The 16,279-nt window shown below is 38.0% G+C and overlaps 2 protein-coding genes across 6 annotated transcripts in view; one reads left to right on the plus strand and one right to left on the minus strand.

Annotated features, from left to right (window-relative positions):
* The window catches only part of LOC110832823 (metallo-beta-lactamase domain-containing protein 1), a 26,894-nt gene continuing 10,615 nt past the window's right edge, over nt 1-16,279 (minus strand). Inside the window, exons 1-5 of one of the 5 annotated variants that reach the window (XM_022070178.2) lie at nt 4,640-4,745; nt 4,055-4,255; nt 2,821-2,985; nt 2,578-2,691; nt 1-201 (exon numbers count right to left, since the gene is read on the minus strand). In XM_022070178.2, the coding sequence (XP_021925870.1) occupies nt 17-201; nt 2,578-2,691; nt 2,821-2,985; nt 4,055-4,208 (618 nt within the window). In that variant the 5' untranslated portion in view covers nt 4,209-4,255; nt 4,640-4,745 and the 3' untranslated portion in view covers nt 1-16. The other 4 variants (XM_087356960.1, XM_022070179.2, XM_087356959.1 and 1 more) reach the window with 4 other exon arrangements.
* Nucleotides 15,382-16,279, plus strand: part of LOC110832822 (chordin-like protein 2) — a 22,028-nt gene continuing 21,130 nt past the window's right edge. The window contains exon 1 of the mRNA XM_087356957.1: nt 15,382-15,456. The gene's annotated coding sequence lies outside the window, so the exon portion shown is untranslated. The remainder of the gene's footprint in view (nt 15,457-16,279) is intronic.

Raw genomic sequence — 16,279 nt, forward strand, 5'->3', positions numbered from 1 at the left:
TTTTTCTGTGCATATTTTATTTAGAACCATTTTTCATTTCCTCTGTAACCTTAAACATTGGTCCATGACCAGGAATAATCCAGTCTGCAATTTGGATAATCTTAGTTCGATTCTGTCGCTGCTTCTCTGGGTCATCACTACCAGCTACATACTGCCACAATGATGGGTTAGCAATATCCTCCTCTTGTTCAAACAAATCACCTGTGAACAAAAAATTTTTGATGAACTCAATAACAATCAATTGGAAAAGTTAGATCATGCATTTTTCACAGTTCCCTTCAATTCCTCCATACAAATGCTTGAATTGTGTGTTACAATAAACTATGACCATTCCCTTCCACACTGTTCAACATATTTGTCGTTCTTTGATTTAATTAAATGCTACATAATCTATACAACTGATACTCTAGTGCTTTCAAGCAAACAATAAGTTGAGTATCACAACATACAACCCCCAACATGGAGGACCAGGGTTTTCTTTTAACGGTATAATCCCTTAAATAGGCTGTCATTACTAAACCTCAGGCCTCATATGTCCTGTATTAGTAGCATTTATTTAATGACAGTAATTACTTGCCATGTCACAGTGTCATCTTTGGGTTCTGTGGTATTCAGATTGTAACCATGCCACTTAATTACTCTCCCTCACCTTGAGAAGACTGAAATCTTGGTCAAAGCTATTTATTCTGGTTACCTTTTATTCCTAGCTTCCTCACATGTCTGTGGGGAGTGTGCTATTTGCAACTTGCCCCATAGTTGAAGATCACCATGAGGTGATATCTTCTGAAATGTTCTCACTAAAGTTTTATGAATATCAGGAACACCATAATATTCCAGATATTAAAATGGAAGTGGTTCAAAGGAAAAATCCAAGACCTGCCCTCATTCATCTACGGTAATTCAAAGGACTACTTAAATTATCTTTGCTATGTTTACATGTGTGTTAAGTCTCTTTAACACCTCAGAAACTGGTTAGCTACAAGCTGTGAAGATGACATCACCAACTTCGTATCAGTTGTAACAAAACTCATGTCAGCAAAATTTCCTTAAGTTGAATTTCATGCCATTGTTAATACATACGATAATTTGGTCCTACAGATTAAGCAACACTCTTCCCCCTATATTTACATCACACAGATATAGCTATGACGGACCACAGTCTTCCTCATAGTGAAATGAAGGATAATCTTTTTAATACCAGTTGCTGAGACCAGTCAACATCTGTCAAGTGCTCTTAAAACATCCTAATTATGTAAACTCATCTTCACATTAGTTATTTCCATTGTTTCCCCATCATCTTAGACTATGCTGATTATGATAATTCAAGCAAAAACGAAAGATGGGAAAAGAACAGGGATTTCAGGGCTAAACTGACAAAGCTTCTTACTTATGTCTTGAGTTCAATAATTAATGTTATATGCAGGCAGTGTCAGTTTATAACTCAACAATTAGAAACACTTTAATTAATGTGCTGGGCTTGTGTTTACATGTTCATCATTAAAATCATACTTTAATCAGAATCGTTTATTACTTGAAACTGTAAATATGTTATAGACTTGTTTTTACTGTTGTTGGTGGCAGTGATGGTGTATTGTTTTGGGAATAATATCTTTATGGCTTAACTACAGATTATGTCTATATTAAATCTGTTATACGTATAGTTTATTGGATACAATATAGGACTATCCAGCAGTCATTTTTGTAGTTGTTGAATTATAAGCAGTAATTCACACATAATTAGAAGAAATGTTTATATGTATGTACATGTACAAACATGACAAAATTAAAGAGAAATAAAACTGTCAGCTAGATTCACTTAATGATACTTGAGGTTTTCACAGCAGCGAAAATGTGGAATGTAGTCTACTGGACCATGACACATTATAACCAGATAAATTCACTTACACAAAAAATAAAATAAGATAAATTACTTGCTGTGTAGTCTTCTAGATGGTACCAACATTTTGGAGGAACGTTCAGCCTCAGTCTTAAAGACACCCTATCCTCTGAAACACTGGTCACTAACTACAAGACTGTGCAGTGTCACAACCCAGAAGAATACAAATCATTACATTAATTTTGACAGAAAAGGCCTGATACCCATTAAATACTGGAACTGCAAAACAGTTGCCACCTAAAAGACAAGGAGAAAATATGAGCATAATATGAAAATGGATCCTAGAAAAGGGTAGTAAAGATAAAAGTAGGACTGAACTGACTGAAGATAATCTCCACTAGCAGCAAGCTTTGGTACTAAAGGCACTGAACTTCCCACATTATGTTACCAGAGAGTAAGTTTCAAGTCTTAGTGAATGATGAATGAATATACATGATGAATTGAGAGAGAAAACAAGAGTCCAGGCTTATTTTAAGGTAATATCTTAGCAATTGCCTACATAAATTGAGGTAAACTATTATAAACCTCAGTCAACCATCCACTGGGATGATAATGAAATTCAGGAATTCCCAAACATGGAGTAGGAGTACCAATCACCTAGCCCGACTGTTCAGTTTTCATTACCAGGGAGATATTTCATTTTGCATACTGGTAATATGCAATGTCTTACTCCCAGATACCTGTAACTGCTACAAGTCCTTTATCCTTTGTGTTGACCAGAACAGTCACATCTGTCAGAGTATGGCCTGGAGTAGGCACCACCTTCACATCATCATCAATTACGAACGGTTCACCTGAAGTCAAACAGAAAACCAGTCCTTAAGAACTTTACAACAATGCTGTCCAATCAAAAATCTGTTGGTCTCTTCAATATTCATTTAGTGTCATAAATAACCCATGGATTACAAGTAACAGAAACTCACCTGTTTCAAACGGGTGAATGAAGTACAGGTCCTTGTATGATACACTGAACCCAACAATATGTTTTGCACTCAGAAACAGGTTGTTATTGCCTATGTGATCAGAGTGTCCATGAGAACACACAACATAATCAACATCATTGCACTCCACTCCATAATGACACAGACCTGCAAATACATTTATTCAATGTTGCAATGCAGTATATACAACTAAACTAATTTAGAAGTTGATTGCTAGATTGTTCTACTGTGTAGTATTTTGACTATATGCCGATGTTTTGGTAGACCTTGCTGCTTCTATCTTCAAGGCTCCCTCTGGAATGCTGGAATATAGCCAAGATACTGCATGTGGGAACAACTCAGAATATTCACGTTGCTTTAAAACCTCAAAACCAACAGAGTTAGTTTACTTTAAGTTATACTTGTGACTTCACCTGCTGCTGACAAGAACAAAGCGTGCAGAGAACCAGAACTTATGAAAAAACAAGAATCTGGGAAACTGATCTGTCTTAACATATAAAATCATGCATATATTTAGATAACACTGCACGGTATGCAAGGTTTCAAGATGATCCATTTGAACTACACCCAAAGTCTTTTAATGTATACTTCAAAGTTAAAATCACCCCATGCTTAAAACAGGTGTTAAACTAAAACTCACATAATGTTTCAAATAAAAGTATTGGTCTCAATAAAACCCATATTTAAACTAATAGAGCAAATGCTTATATGATAAACAATTTTTGTGAAATGTAATAGTTTTATTTGGGCTGCATTGAAAGTAGGCATTATATTTGACCAATACAAATTAAACCAAAATTCACCTCACAACTAATTCTGGCACTCACTTAGAACTGATAACAATCACTGAAAGTCTCTGGCAAGATAGACACAACCTCAGTCATAATGACTGTAATACTTTATCCTTGATCCAATAGCATGAGATAACAAACAAATACTGAAATACAGTTAAAAGTTTAATCAATACCTGTAGAATTTGGGGGATACAATACATCTTTCTTTTGCCAACAAATTATAATAAAACTATGCCTAAGCAGTGATTAACTCCCATTTGTAAAATATTTAGGAATGTGGCATGATAAAGTGACACAAATGTCTCTCTCTACCTTCTACATCCTCTGAATTCAATATTACAAAAGAAATGGGACATCTGGTAAGTTCTGAACTGGTATTCAGCTACAGTAAAAGAAACTGTATGAATTATACTGTATACTACCTTTAATGATCTTTTCTTTATCCCAAGGTGTCATTGTATCAACTATGATGATATGCTTCTGGCCTTTTATGAGGGTGCAAGTACAATTTGCAACCATACCCTCCTCTGTTGTCTTGGAATACCCATCACACAGCACATGAACTTCATATGCCATGTTTAAATATATTTATTACTCATTTTTACTCAAGGGGCGACATCATCCTGAAAAATAAAAATTATATTTTCAAATGTCAATGAACTCCTCAATATCAACATTATTTCCATAACCTGAAAATATAATCAATCTTCCACATTGTTCCTCTCTTATACTACATTAAAGGTTAAAGAAACGAAATAATTTATTAGCCCACTTTCCTGAGATCAAAATGAAAAACATACTAAAGGATTATAGCATCTGTCAGTTTTGTCTTCCTCAAAGAGGCTCAACTCATGGACAGGCAAGTTTTCATGAAACTTGGTTCAAACACCATACAAAATATTTTTGATATTTCAAAGCAAAGTAATTATGCAGTGAAAATTAAATGAACAGTGATTAAAACAATGGGAAAACTGAATATTTAAAAGCAATGTAATGAAAGTATTCACGTTGGAACGCAATGATTCTATTGGCTTTATTCATTCACATGAGATGCCAATACCAACCGCACCAAACTGACCCATAATTCTACCAAACTCCCGCATCGAACAATAATGACCTCTGGGCAAACCATGGACTCTCTGACAGACGCGGATTCTACGCCATCTATGAGACATGTTACAACATTATCTGTGGACCTCACTGCGACACCTGTCTTTGCATTTATTGTAACATACTGGACATTTTAAACATCCGCCATAGGTTATGTATGCTGTCATAGTGCAAATGGCAAAATTCTTTGTAATTTTATATTTTAATATTCCTTTAATTGTAATTGCACAGACTAGAACAAATAACAAAAGCGATGGGGGTCGCTTCTTTTGCTAGAGACCAGAAATATGCCAAACAACTCAAAACGCAGTTTCAGAAAGCTATCACGATGCTTTTGTCTATTCCTTCGCCGACCTCAGTCGAAAAAAAAAATCCAAGAGGTTCGGGCTCATAGCAATTCCACGAACAACAATGATGTCCTCTGGTAAAAGACAAGTCCGCCTCAATAATGCGAATATCCGCGGCTGCCAGTACATGACTGCTTCCACACTAATCACCGTCATCTTTCTATTTCTTATATCAGTTACGGAAACTGGCACCATGCGCTTAAAAGCTTCCATGACTTGAGAAGTCTTTCGTAGGAAATTACAAAAAACCGCAGTAACGGTTATCACAGAAAACGAAATTGTTCTGAGGTATCTTACTTCGTAAGACTTGAGGTTCTCACAGCGGTGAGTAAGAAAATTTCCGTCTTCTGGGTTGTTGCGCTTTGTAGTATGGTCGATGTTAACCAACGTTTCAGGGGTCATACTGCCTCCGTCATCAGGGCGATCGCTGTGATGACGGAGCCAGTATGACCTCTGAAACGTTGGTTAACATCGACCAGACTACACAGCGCAACAACCCAGAAGACAGAAATCTTCATACTAAGAATCGCCCTGATGACGGAGGCAGTATGACCTCTGAAACGTTGGTTAACTTCGACCAGACTACACAGCGCAACAACCCAGAAGACGGAAATCTCCGTATCTTACTTCGTTAAATATTCACCACAATAGAAGTACATATTAACTGTTAATAAAGTTCACAAATGACCCAACAACTCGCTTTACCTCTCTGAACCCAATTCAGCCACATTTAAACACAGCGATTCAAAAGTAAAAGAACTGTGAGTTTCTCGCTTCTTTGAACTCAGACCCTGTTTACACAACTGGGACTAGCTACAAAATTTACCTTTACAGAATTGCCTTCGAATAATATTGGCACACAGTGTCTGTCATTTTGATCTTTCCTTTATGAAATATCCGAAGGGTTCGTTGCGACGGTTCCGAAACCATTCGCTTTACGCCTTTCGCCTACGATCTACGTTAAATTACAGTCAGTCCTGCTCCAGTCTTAAAACTTCGCAAACCAAACACCACCTGTTTCAAACCACTGAATAAAATCAAGTAATAAGGAGAGAAAGACACCAACCCACACACGCAAGTAATTATAGCCCCCCCCCCCCCCAACAACTTTGAGACTGGGATATTTTCTTGTTTGTTAAGGTCACATACGTTTGCGGCTGGGAACGTTCTGATTGGTCAATCTGTCTTCGTACCGTAGTTCAACAATAAATAACACTCGCTAGGGTATAGGAAGATTGCAGAGACCTCCAACAAGCTCGTGGTAAACTGATTTACGGATACACTCATATCTCCTCGACTTATCCACACAATGATTTATTTCCGGCCTTCCAAACTCTACTAAAAAGCTTCATAAAGGTCAAAACAAAGAACAAAAAACAACAAACAAACCGAAAACAAGGCAAAGAGAGAAAGAAGCGTAAAGAGCTTTTTTATTCTCGGAATGAGAAAAACAAGAAATTGTGGTAACAGTGAATACACTGACCTCACGAAGATCGCAGAAATAGATAGACACTACTTCCAAGCAAGAGCTGTTCTTAACTTTGGTCATGCAAAATAGTTATTGTACGTACAAGAAAGGCAAAGGCAAATTAAATTAACATTTAGAGCTTTTTCTATATCACAATGGGATTATTGACAGAAATGTTACCTCCCTATCGTAAGTTTTCCTCACAGTAGGCGTAATGATGAAGCGAATTCTTATAGTACGTGAAGTATCAAAAACTGTGGTCGTGTCCAGGAAATTCAATTCTGTAAAAGAGAATAAAGTTGAAACCTTCCCCTCTAGTTCAAATGTTGTGCTTGTTTACAAAATTAGCAAATAAGTATATCAAAAACATTGCTATCCAAAACTACTAATGCACTATATGACAACTTCACTACTTTCATTCTCAATCACTTCTAACCTAACCTGTCTTTGACGCTATAGAGTCTACTCAACTGATAATACGTCGCTAGATATACAAAGCGACAAATAAACAACCCTCTCACTCAAATGTGAGGCGTCGAGAGTATTCGGTTTCGCCTTTTTCTTTTTTAAGTACGAGAAGGCTACTAGAGTCTCTCAGCAAGTAAATTCACTTCTGTTCTATTGTGTTAGAAAAGGCGGAGTGAACTACGCCTACTACAATACTACTTTCTATAACCTTGCATCTTAGTTCAACAATATATTTTGAATCACTATCAGATATAAAGACGAATTTACGTAAAATGATTCAGTTATCTTAAAAAAAACGTTTCAGCTTTTAACCAGCAGAGGCTTATATTTTACCATAGATATCAAAAGCAGGAAAAGATTAATTTATCATACTTTGATAACAAAGGCTTGACAGTTCCGTTACAGCATTTATAACAAAATATAAAGTCGTCATTTAAAAGTCTGCACCTTCATATTCGTCGCATGTAACGGAAGTATATAAAATGCTGTATTTGATAAAATCAAACGTTTTAGGATACAAACGCATGGAAATTCATCCTTCAACGACTGAAATAAATGATAGAATATAACAACATATGACGATTTTAGACAAAAAAATATAATGATTTTAGATATTTACGCGCAAGAAATGGGCGAAGGCGACCATAGTCGGTCGGTGCGTGTGAATTCATCATTCACAATGACGATGATGATGATCTGGGTTCTGGTACCGTGAGGACTGGTCGATAGATGCCATCATTCATGTTTGTCTTTCTACAAATGCCACTACAGCTAGCACTAACAATGCATTTCCAGATAAAATACAAGACAAACAAAGCATGAGAGTAAATACGGAGCCCGCAGGTAAACTACAAGATAGCGCAGAGTCATGGCTCAGAACATTACAATTAATTAGCTGACAGGAAGATTAATTCCTTCGCGGAAACCGAAAGTTTATCACCGTGTCCAGTAAATCCCGCCAAATGGAACCTACCCTGCAGAAATTCACATATCAACAAGCTGTTGCTGTAATACAGGCCCACACTTCCATACTCCGTTACGTCTACTCTTTAGCAGACTTTCTCATTCAGGCTTGAGCAATAAATTCTGCGAATACAGTTTAATACAGCGGACGATTACACCGATTTTTTTTTGTTGGCGAATGTAGTGGGCATAATCTGTCCACGAAACATGAAACATCGCAAACAACGCATTCTAAAACCCTTTTTCTTTAAACAGCGCCATTAAACACACTATCACGAACATTACGACGTCCTCCACAGGGTAATTGACCCTGGAACCTCTATCAACGAACTCCAGAGATGCTGATTAGATTAATATCTAATATTTTGTGTAAGCTGACGCATACGCCCACGAACAATTTAACAGCTCTAAATTCCCACAGTTATTAAAGTCCATACGTACAAACAGTTGATGACGTCATCTTCATATCACCGCAGATTTGCACATTAAAGTACTTGTATCCGGACAAATAGATATGAAGAGAACCACAGACGCCCACCCACGCTACTCAAGATCCGCCATCGTGTTTTAGTACCAGGCCCGCAACTTTGTACTGCAAAGGATCCGGTTCGCTGTGTTTTGTTTGAGGTACAGACTGAATTCTTAAATACTATTTAGACGCCCCTCCGCGTCAAAGAGTTAAATACAATGCAAACGGAAATCGAAATATTATGTGAAGGAAATGCCAAGTGTAGTTATGTCAAAATTTCAGTTCCGTTTAACATGTTGGCATTCAGAAACAATTGGTGTACGTATTTCAGTCTACTGCAATGCAACACCACAAACCGATTTACAGGAATTAGGTGCCGAGTCAGTTCAGACAGTGGCGCAATCTGTAGACGACGGCCCATCGTGGAGCAACAGCAAATGTTAAAAAAGAGTCGTGGTGCTGAGACAAGAGACGCGAAGAGCCCCCCGGGCCTCTGCAGCCAACTTAAAGGAAATGGCAACACAAAGCCTTTATGCTAATTACTTCTTCCACCGAATGGTTTAGAGGTGTTGCAAAGAACTCGTCACTTTTCCTACTCCTTGGCTTCAAGCCATCATATTCCATTCCCTCCATGTTGTTCTGAATACTTCCTTGCCAATTCTGTCTGGGTCTGTTTCCTTGTTTTTGATGTCTGCCATTCTTTGTAGGTTATATTTTATTTTCCAGCTTAGATGAATGACTAAAACATCAGATCTGCAAATTTCCTATTGTTCCTTTTAAAGCTTTTAAAGCGTGTAAAGCTTTCTTATTATTTGTTTCATAATTATATTTGCTTTCTGGGGGAGACGAAAAATTCATAGCCTACGAAATTTTGCCAAGAAACCCCCTGAAGATAAGAGACCACTTGGGTAACACAGGCGTAGATTGGAGGATAATATTGGTATGGATATTAGATAAACAAGGCGAAAAATGACTCTGGAAAGTGTCGTATGAAATAAAATGTAAAATTAAATATGTAATTTAAACATTTGTTAATAATAACGACGACTGTAAGTTTAAAACTGCAGATACACGCATCTCACTCAATGCAAGTATTCGCTATACGAAATTAATATCAAATCGCTACTGCGTTCGACGCATCTAAATACTGAAGTGATTATCAGTACTGTAATTTTATGCAATCGTAGAGTTCCTTGCTTTTTAGATAGATTCATGGAGCGGCAGAGTTGTATGTACATGAGGCTCGGAGTGCCTCGACGAGACACTGGAGACTCACAGCACAAACAGTAAAAGTTTGTTCCTGCGACGTCGCCACAAAACATGAACTTGAATACACAGCAACTAATATCACTGTTAATAATAATTTGATTACGCGTAGTTCACGGTTTTATGCCGAACAAGATATAGATTTGCGAGTTCGATTATTTCAAATTAATAGAAGTTTGTGTAAGTTTCCACTACAGCCATATTATCCCAAAACAATCTGAAAGGTTTCCAATGAGTTAAAAAATCTGAAGATTCCTAAAAAGTTATTGTACCTGGATTCGACGAATTTCGGAAATCCGGGAAGAAAGCAGATAATCATATTACACGTATAATTTCATTCTTATCATTGTTATTTTATTTTTATTACTAACTACGAATTCTTCATGGCTTTCCCCTCACTAAGAAACAGTTACTGTCCACAGTCTACCCTCACATCCACCAACAAAGACTTCAAAACTCCGTCCACGAGCTCATCATTAAACACTTCCAATTTGAAATAATGAAACATAGTCTGTAGCTTGTTTCTGCAGATTTGATGCTTCACGCGAGAGACAACGACTAGTTAAGGCCACCTACCGACAGGGGAAAAAGGCTAACAATCAACAATATGTCAGCTGCCTACAGACGTGGAAAAGCACGTCTATTGTTTGACGTTTGACACATCACCAGTTAAGATATACACAAATAATCAATTCAGTTTTAAAAATAAAATAAAATATCCCAAAGAATCATACGCATAAACTGAAACAAGTTGAGACTTTCCGTCAACTATGGCACAAACACCGACGCCCGGGTCTCGGACCGGTTGTCGGCTTTTGTAACCGCTGAACTGAACCCAGTGCTTCATGAAGAACGGAGATTTTCTGACCGGAGCATACTATTACCTTCTGAAGAAAGACTCTGTACCATGCAGTTAGTTTACACTACGAAATAAAACTTTACTTTTATCTCCCACGAAGGCTTTACATTCTGTGTAAGTTAAGGTAAAAGTACAAATAGATCGATAAGAACTCAGGGTCCCCTCGCTGAAAAGGTTGCCGGCGTGTACGTTGTTACCAGAAAACTTCCCGTCCCTACGCCAATAGAAAACATTCATCTTGGAAGTCGGGGAACTACTAGATCAACAAAATCTGCACTAGAAGGAAGAAATGGCAAGAAATAACACCAACTTCCCCCCTCCCTTTCGTTTGTCGTTTACTCGTCTTTCTTTCTCTCTTTTTAGTTGATTTATTTTCAGACAAAAACATCGTTTGTTTTACGAGTTTAAGAAGTTTCTAATTTTAGTACTAGTTAGTTATAAACAAGTACGGTCCTATCGATCTAACAACGTAACTGATGTGACACATCAGTTATTCAGCATCAATGCAAACTTTATTTGGAAAGAGTCACAATTTCATGGTGAATTGTAAGTGAAACTGCAGAAGTGATCATATACATAAGAGACGGAGAAGTTCAGCGAGAACAAAATATTGTACGATATTTTTCAAAATATTACTCTAAAAGCGGAGACCAATACTGACGAAAATTACAGATGGGCGGTTAATATTCTGCACTTGAAGGGGTGAGCCGCTCGGATCATTTTGCATTTTACTGGCTCGAACCAAAGGTTTTCCATATCAATACACCAGACTGGAAAAATGTTGCAAAACTTTTCAGATTGGAGGACCCGTAACCATCAATCATATCCTAAAGAAAGGCGCATGCGCTAAGAAGCGACGCGCCGTGTCGCCTCAATCAAGAGAAAACATAAATCGGAGTGGCGTCGAGACGCCTTCAACTTGAAAGCGCGTCTGTTTGTCTGTTTATTCTCTGAAGAGACGACTACGAAATTGAGGAAACTGTGATGTGGAGGGAGATGGCAAGGTGCAGGAACATTCTGCTACCCCGTTCTTAATTTGTCACCAGCTATGAGTGCATAACTTCATCTGTCGTAACATAACCATAAGGTTCAACACCGCCAAACCAGTATCAGCATAATGTATATGTTGCGAGAGACAATTATGTCTTAAATTCGAAGGTTACTGGATAACAAAAGCTTTGCCCTGCGCGCAATTAGCAGCAATCCTCAGGGCGGAAGACACACCTCCGCGCAATGGGAAATTTCTTCCATTATTTACAGAATGGATGTGTAAGAGAATCCAGTCGCAACAACCTTAAAACACTCTACAGTACGCCCCAGAGTACACATCTCCATGTAATGTACTAACAGTGATACATGTACTTTGATTATAGTCCCCTTTCCGAGTACACAAAGTTTCGAAATGCAATCTTCGCGATATTACGTATATCTATATATTCATATATTCCAGATACACATCAACAGCACATATATTACACTATAGGGCCATAACGGTGTAACATTATTTTTTCTTAGATTATGTTACAAGCTATATATATGACAAATCGAATAAAGTTTCAATTAAGATGCATGTGGTCGTAGTGAAATATATTTTATGACTTGTATCCATTTTTATACAATGACACATTCTTGAGAAATTTTATAAAGTTCGATTTCAGCTGGATGTGAAACTGCAGTAACGAGCAAAATCTTATTCTCCCATCAACCTCGTAAATACCGAATCTCACAATCGGGTGCGAATAAATCTGGATGAGTTTACTAACGACCTATTTCTCTAACATGATTACAATGCTGTCATCCCGCTTACCAACTCATTTCTCAACCAAAATTCTCTATATATATATATATATTTCCTATTTCCCACGATCAATGTTCACGTCCAGACCACATTTCGGTGGCTCCTCAAATGAATATATTTCGCGTGATATAACTGAATTACACTTTCCCAAAGTAATTCGTAAGAATTTCGTGTTCTTCAAAGGTCTCTCACAACAGAAAACTTGCATGTCACTAGTGTTCGTAACGTCAGAAGGTTTTACGTTCGCCACAGTGGTACCATTTATAACAGGAAGTAAAGGTGTAGGCAATTTCAAATAATCGAGTTTCACGAAAATTGTTCAATTATTAGTCGTAATGGACAGTCATACATAGTTCTCAAAATGGTTCCGAACAGCATAACGTGAACATACAAAAATAAAAATCGATTTATTTACAGTAATTACCTTGGTACGTCCAAAATACTGCCCTAAGAACATACGTACACACGAGTTATGCTGTGCAGTCAAACAGTTGTTCAACTTCAAGTGGTGATAAAGAAATATCTGCTCCACTTTCTGTTCAAAAGTAGTTAGCCTCATTAATATTTTATTTGCTTCAAGCTGTTATGTTCTTGAGAAAATAGTGCTACTAACTCCGACAATCGAAGCGGTTATATTACCCAATCAATAGACGAAGTCAGTAACTAATGAAACGTTACACATGAACGACACCCACAATACCGGGAAATGTACTACAATACTTTCCGTGTCATTCACTGTGAAAATCCGATGCGTATAGTCCGATTATTTTATTGTGGACTTTCACTTCAGAGAGGCAGGAAAAGTTACAGGTCGGGTGGGAAACACTAAGACAGTTGTTGATATAGTCTCAAGCAAAAATATTATACACCATCAGACAATACATCGACTGTATGACTTGTCTGACGAATTATGATTCGTCTCAACAGTTTCCGCAAAATAACTGCAAGATTCAGCTACGTCACATTAAGAGGGGAAGGGCATGACGGCAAAGTCCGTCTTCGCATGTATTGTGAAATTTTTCCCCTTTCAATTTCGACACAGTCGGTGGCATTTACATTTCTATGCTACACTGTATTTTGTAGACGAAAGGAACTTTCAAGCATTTATAAAGTGGGCACAAGCCTTAACCAGCACGCGCTATTTCTACAGTCCGAACGAAACAATTTCATATCCGACAGTATAGAAAGAAGGGTGGAGGCTGTCTCTCCATATGCGCTATCGCTTCGCCGTCTTCCCCCCTCCGCCTTGAAACAGTCATCCATGCTCGGAGTTATGTTGCGGAAACTGTATGTGACGTAAGGCAATAAGATTTACGTAGGATACGGTCTGGGCGACAAATTTACGGCCTATTATTTCGAGATATCACTGCGGTTTGTAGAAGGCTAGAAAAAGAAACCACCGTTGAAGCAACCGCGACGGTAAGTCGATTTGTGGAACGGCATACAACATGAAGAAACTAAATGCGCACACTTTACAAAGCCCACAGGCCTCTGCAGAAAACTCATTTGGTAGGATACAACAATGCTGACGTTTTCTTTGTAACGCTCCCCTTGCCTTCTCCTCGCTCCTAAAGGGACCAGGTACCAATCAAAGAAACACTGGCGTCCTTACGAAAAAGTGCACTCCGTGGCCGGATTGGTTAAACTGATCAACAGAATTACAAAACACGAGAATGTCGGGTGCAGCATCGGCCGGCTGTTTCAATTATTTTCAACTCTGCTGGTGAAGTTAACAGGAAAAGAATCGTTATATAGTGCATATTAGTTTGTTTATATGGAATTGTTTTCATCTCCATTAAAATGTCCCTTACTGGATTAATGTTATTATCAATTTAGGGGCGAAACTCATCTAAATAATATCTTGGCGTTGGTGCGTCTGGCATGAATCTGGCTTCAGTCGCCGTGAAGATATTTTCACATATAATTCAGTTTTCAAATAAATATTTATATTTGAAACGCAACGTTTTGTATTAATGTTTACAACATATGAAAGCTCATTGCCACCAACGTTTGACAGGTCATACAATAGGCTATATTGTTAACAATTTTATTTAATTTATTTAATGTTCTGTCTGACGACAGGTCCATATGAACAGGATCCTTCCATCCTTTTCTCGGACTGGGACCTGTTCATATACGTTCTTGGCAGATGATCCAGAAGTGGTTTGCCATTGCCTTCTTCTGTGTGTGAATGGAGTAATTGTTGGGATGCCACGGAGAAACCGGGGAAGCCCCCGGAGGAAAACTCTGTGTTGCCTAGACCACGGCCTTGCCCAACACAAGTTATAAATTCGGGCACCGCCGGGAATCGAACCCGAGACCCCAGGATTACAAGGCCAGCGTTCTAACCGCTAGACCATAACAATAGTCAGGTCTAATACAATAGACTTCCTGCTATTCGGACGCTCACTATCATGACAAGTTTTCTTTACAGTTTTGAAAAGCTGTGTTCATACGAAAGATCACGTTCAAGACAACCTCAATAGTAAGCATTCCTACAATGCGGATCAGCGTTTATACTAGCACAAAAACTTTTCGAGTCCCAAGAAGTAGCCGGGCACCAAGACAGAAATGTCACATAAAAGCCGGGCATCAGAAAGTAGCTGGATACTAGCCAGAAATTTCCAGTGCCCGAGTCTCATGTAGCGTACCATAATTGCTAATATTGATCAAGTCTCAAATACTAGATAGAAATAAACACTGACCCGATACTAGCAAATAAATACTTTTTTAATGACCAGGTACTTACATAGAAATTTTATATAGTGGCCGAATACTGGCACAAAATCTGCAATATCGCAGGACAACTTATGCTACTGGACTGAAATGTATGAGAAGTCATGATTATGGAGCACGTTCCTTAAATAAATGTTTGGCGGAAAATAAACATTTAACATGTAAGAAATATGTAGTCTCGACACAATAACCAAACGTTTAAAATTTGATCAATTCCCAGAATCGTACGGTGCCGGGGTGCTCATGCGCCGAGCAACAGGTTCGACGCTCTTGTGTGCATAAATTCGACGCCCTACCAGAACTCACAGCATAGAGACGGCGTCCGTCCGACAGCAACCAGGTAAGAGATATCACAATCACAGTGCTACCACAGCAACGCGGTAGCACATTTGTTAGTACTTGTTATTATAAGCAAGGTAAAAATATGACTCGTTTAAACACCACTGCAGTCACAATGCTGCCACAGCGACGTGGCTGAAACTTTGTTACTTTATTCTTCACTGTGGTAACTTGAATTAGTTATAAACCATATTGTTATAATGACATTGTTGCAACAGCAAAGTGGTAGAAATTTTGTTATTCTTTACATATAAAAACCACTTAACCCTTTAAAGTCCCGTGGTAACTATATGTGCCATCTCATTTAACAATCACTTGATCCATATTTAGTATTTATCAGTTTCGTATAATTCGTATTGCACAAATGAATTATTTCCTTACACAGCATTAACCAATCGGTCCTTCTTAAGTGTTTTCTTGGAGGTGCGGACTGAATTCTTAAACATTTAGACGAGCTGTTATTTCCTCCAAGAATAACTGACAAGTATCTAATTTTGTTTTATACAGCCAAGATCTTTTGCATCTGGAATTATAAGTTTCAGTCATTTTGGACCCGTGTTGCTTTTACAAGTACCCATATAATACTGAAAGAACACTGCATGACTCATGTGGTTATGTGTCTTTATTCGCTGTTGGGGTAAACAAATCATATGTCTCGATTTATGGAATCTGGTAGTGGCGTTTTATTACGAACGAAAATTAGGTGACAGTCTTTCACTACAACATCGATTGTCATTAATTCTTGCGTCTCATATTTATTTCGGGCTGGATTAGCAGAATTCCGCGATCCTCCTTATAATCGGGTCTCGGGTTGTCCTACATAT

Source organism: Zootermopsis nevadensis, unplaced genomic scaffold, assembly GCF_977971745.1.
Source record: "Zootermopsis nevadensis isolate Lab colony 2312 unplaced genomic scaffold, Znev_1.0 Znev_ptg000028l, whole genome shotgun sequence".
Classification (NCBI taxonomy): domain Eukaryota; kingdom Metazoa; phylum Arthropoda; class Insecta; order Blattodea; family Termopsidae; genus Zootermopsis; species Zootermopsis nevadensis.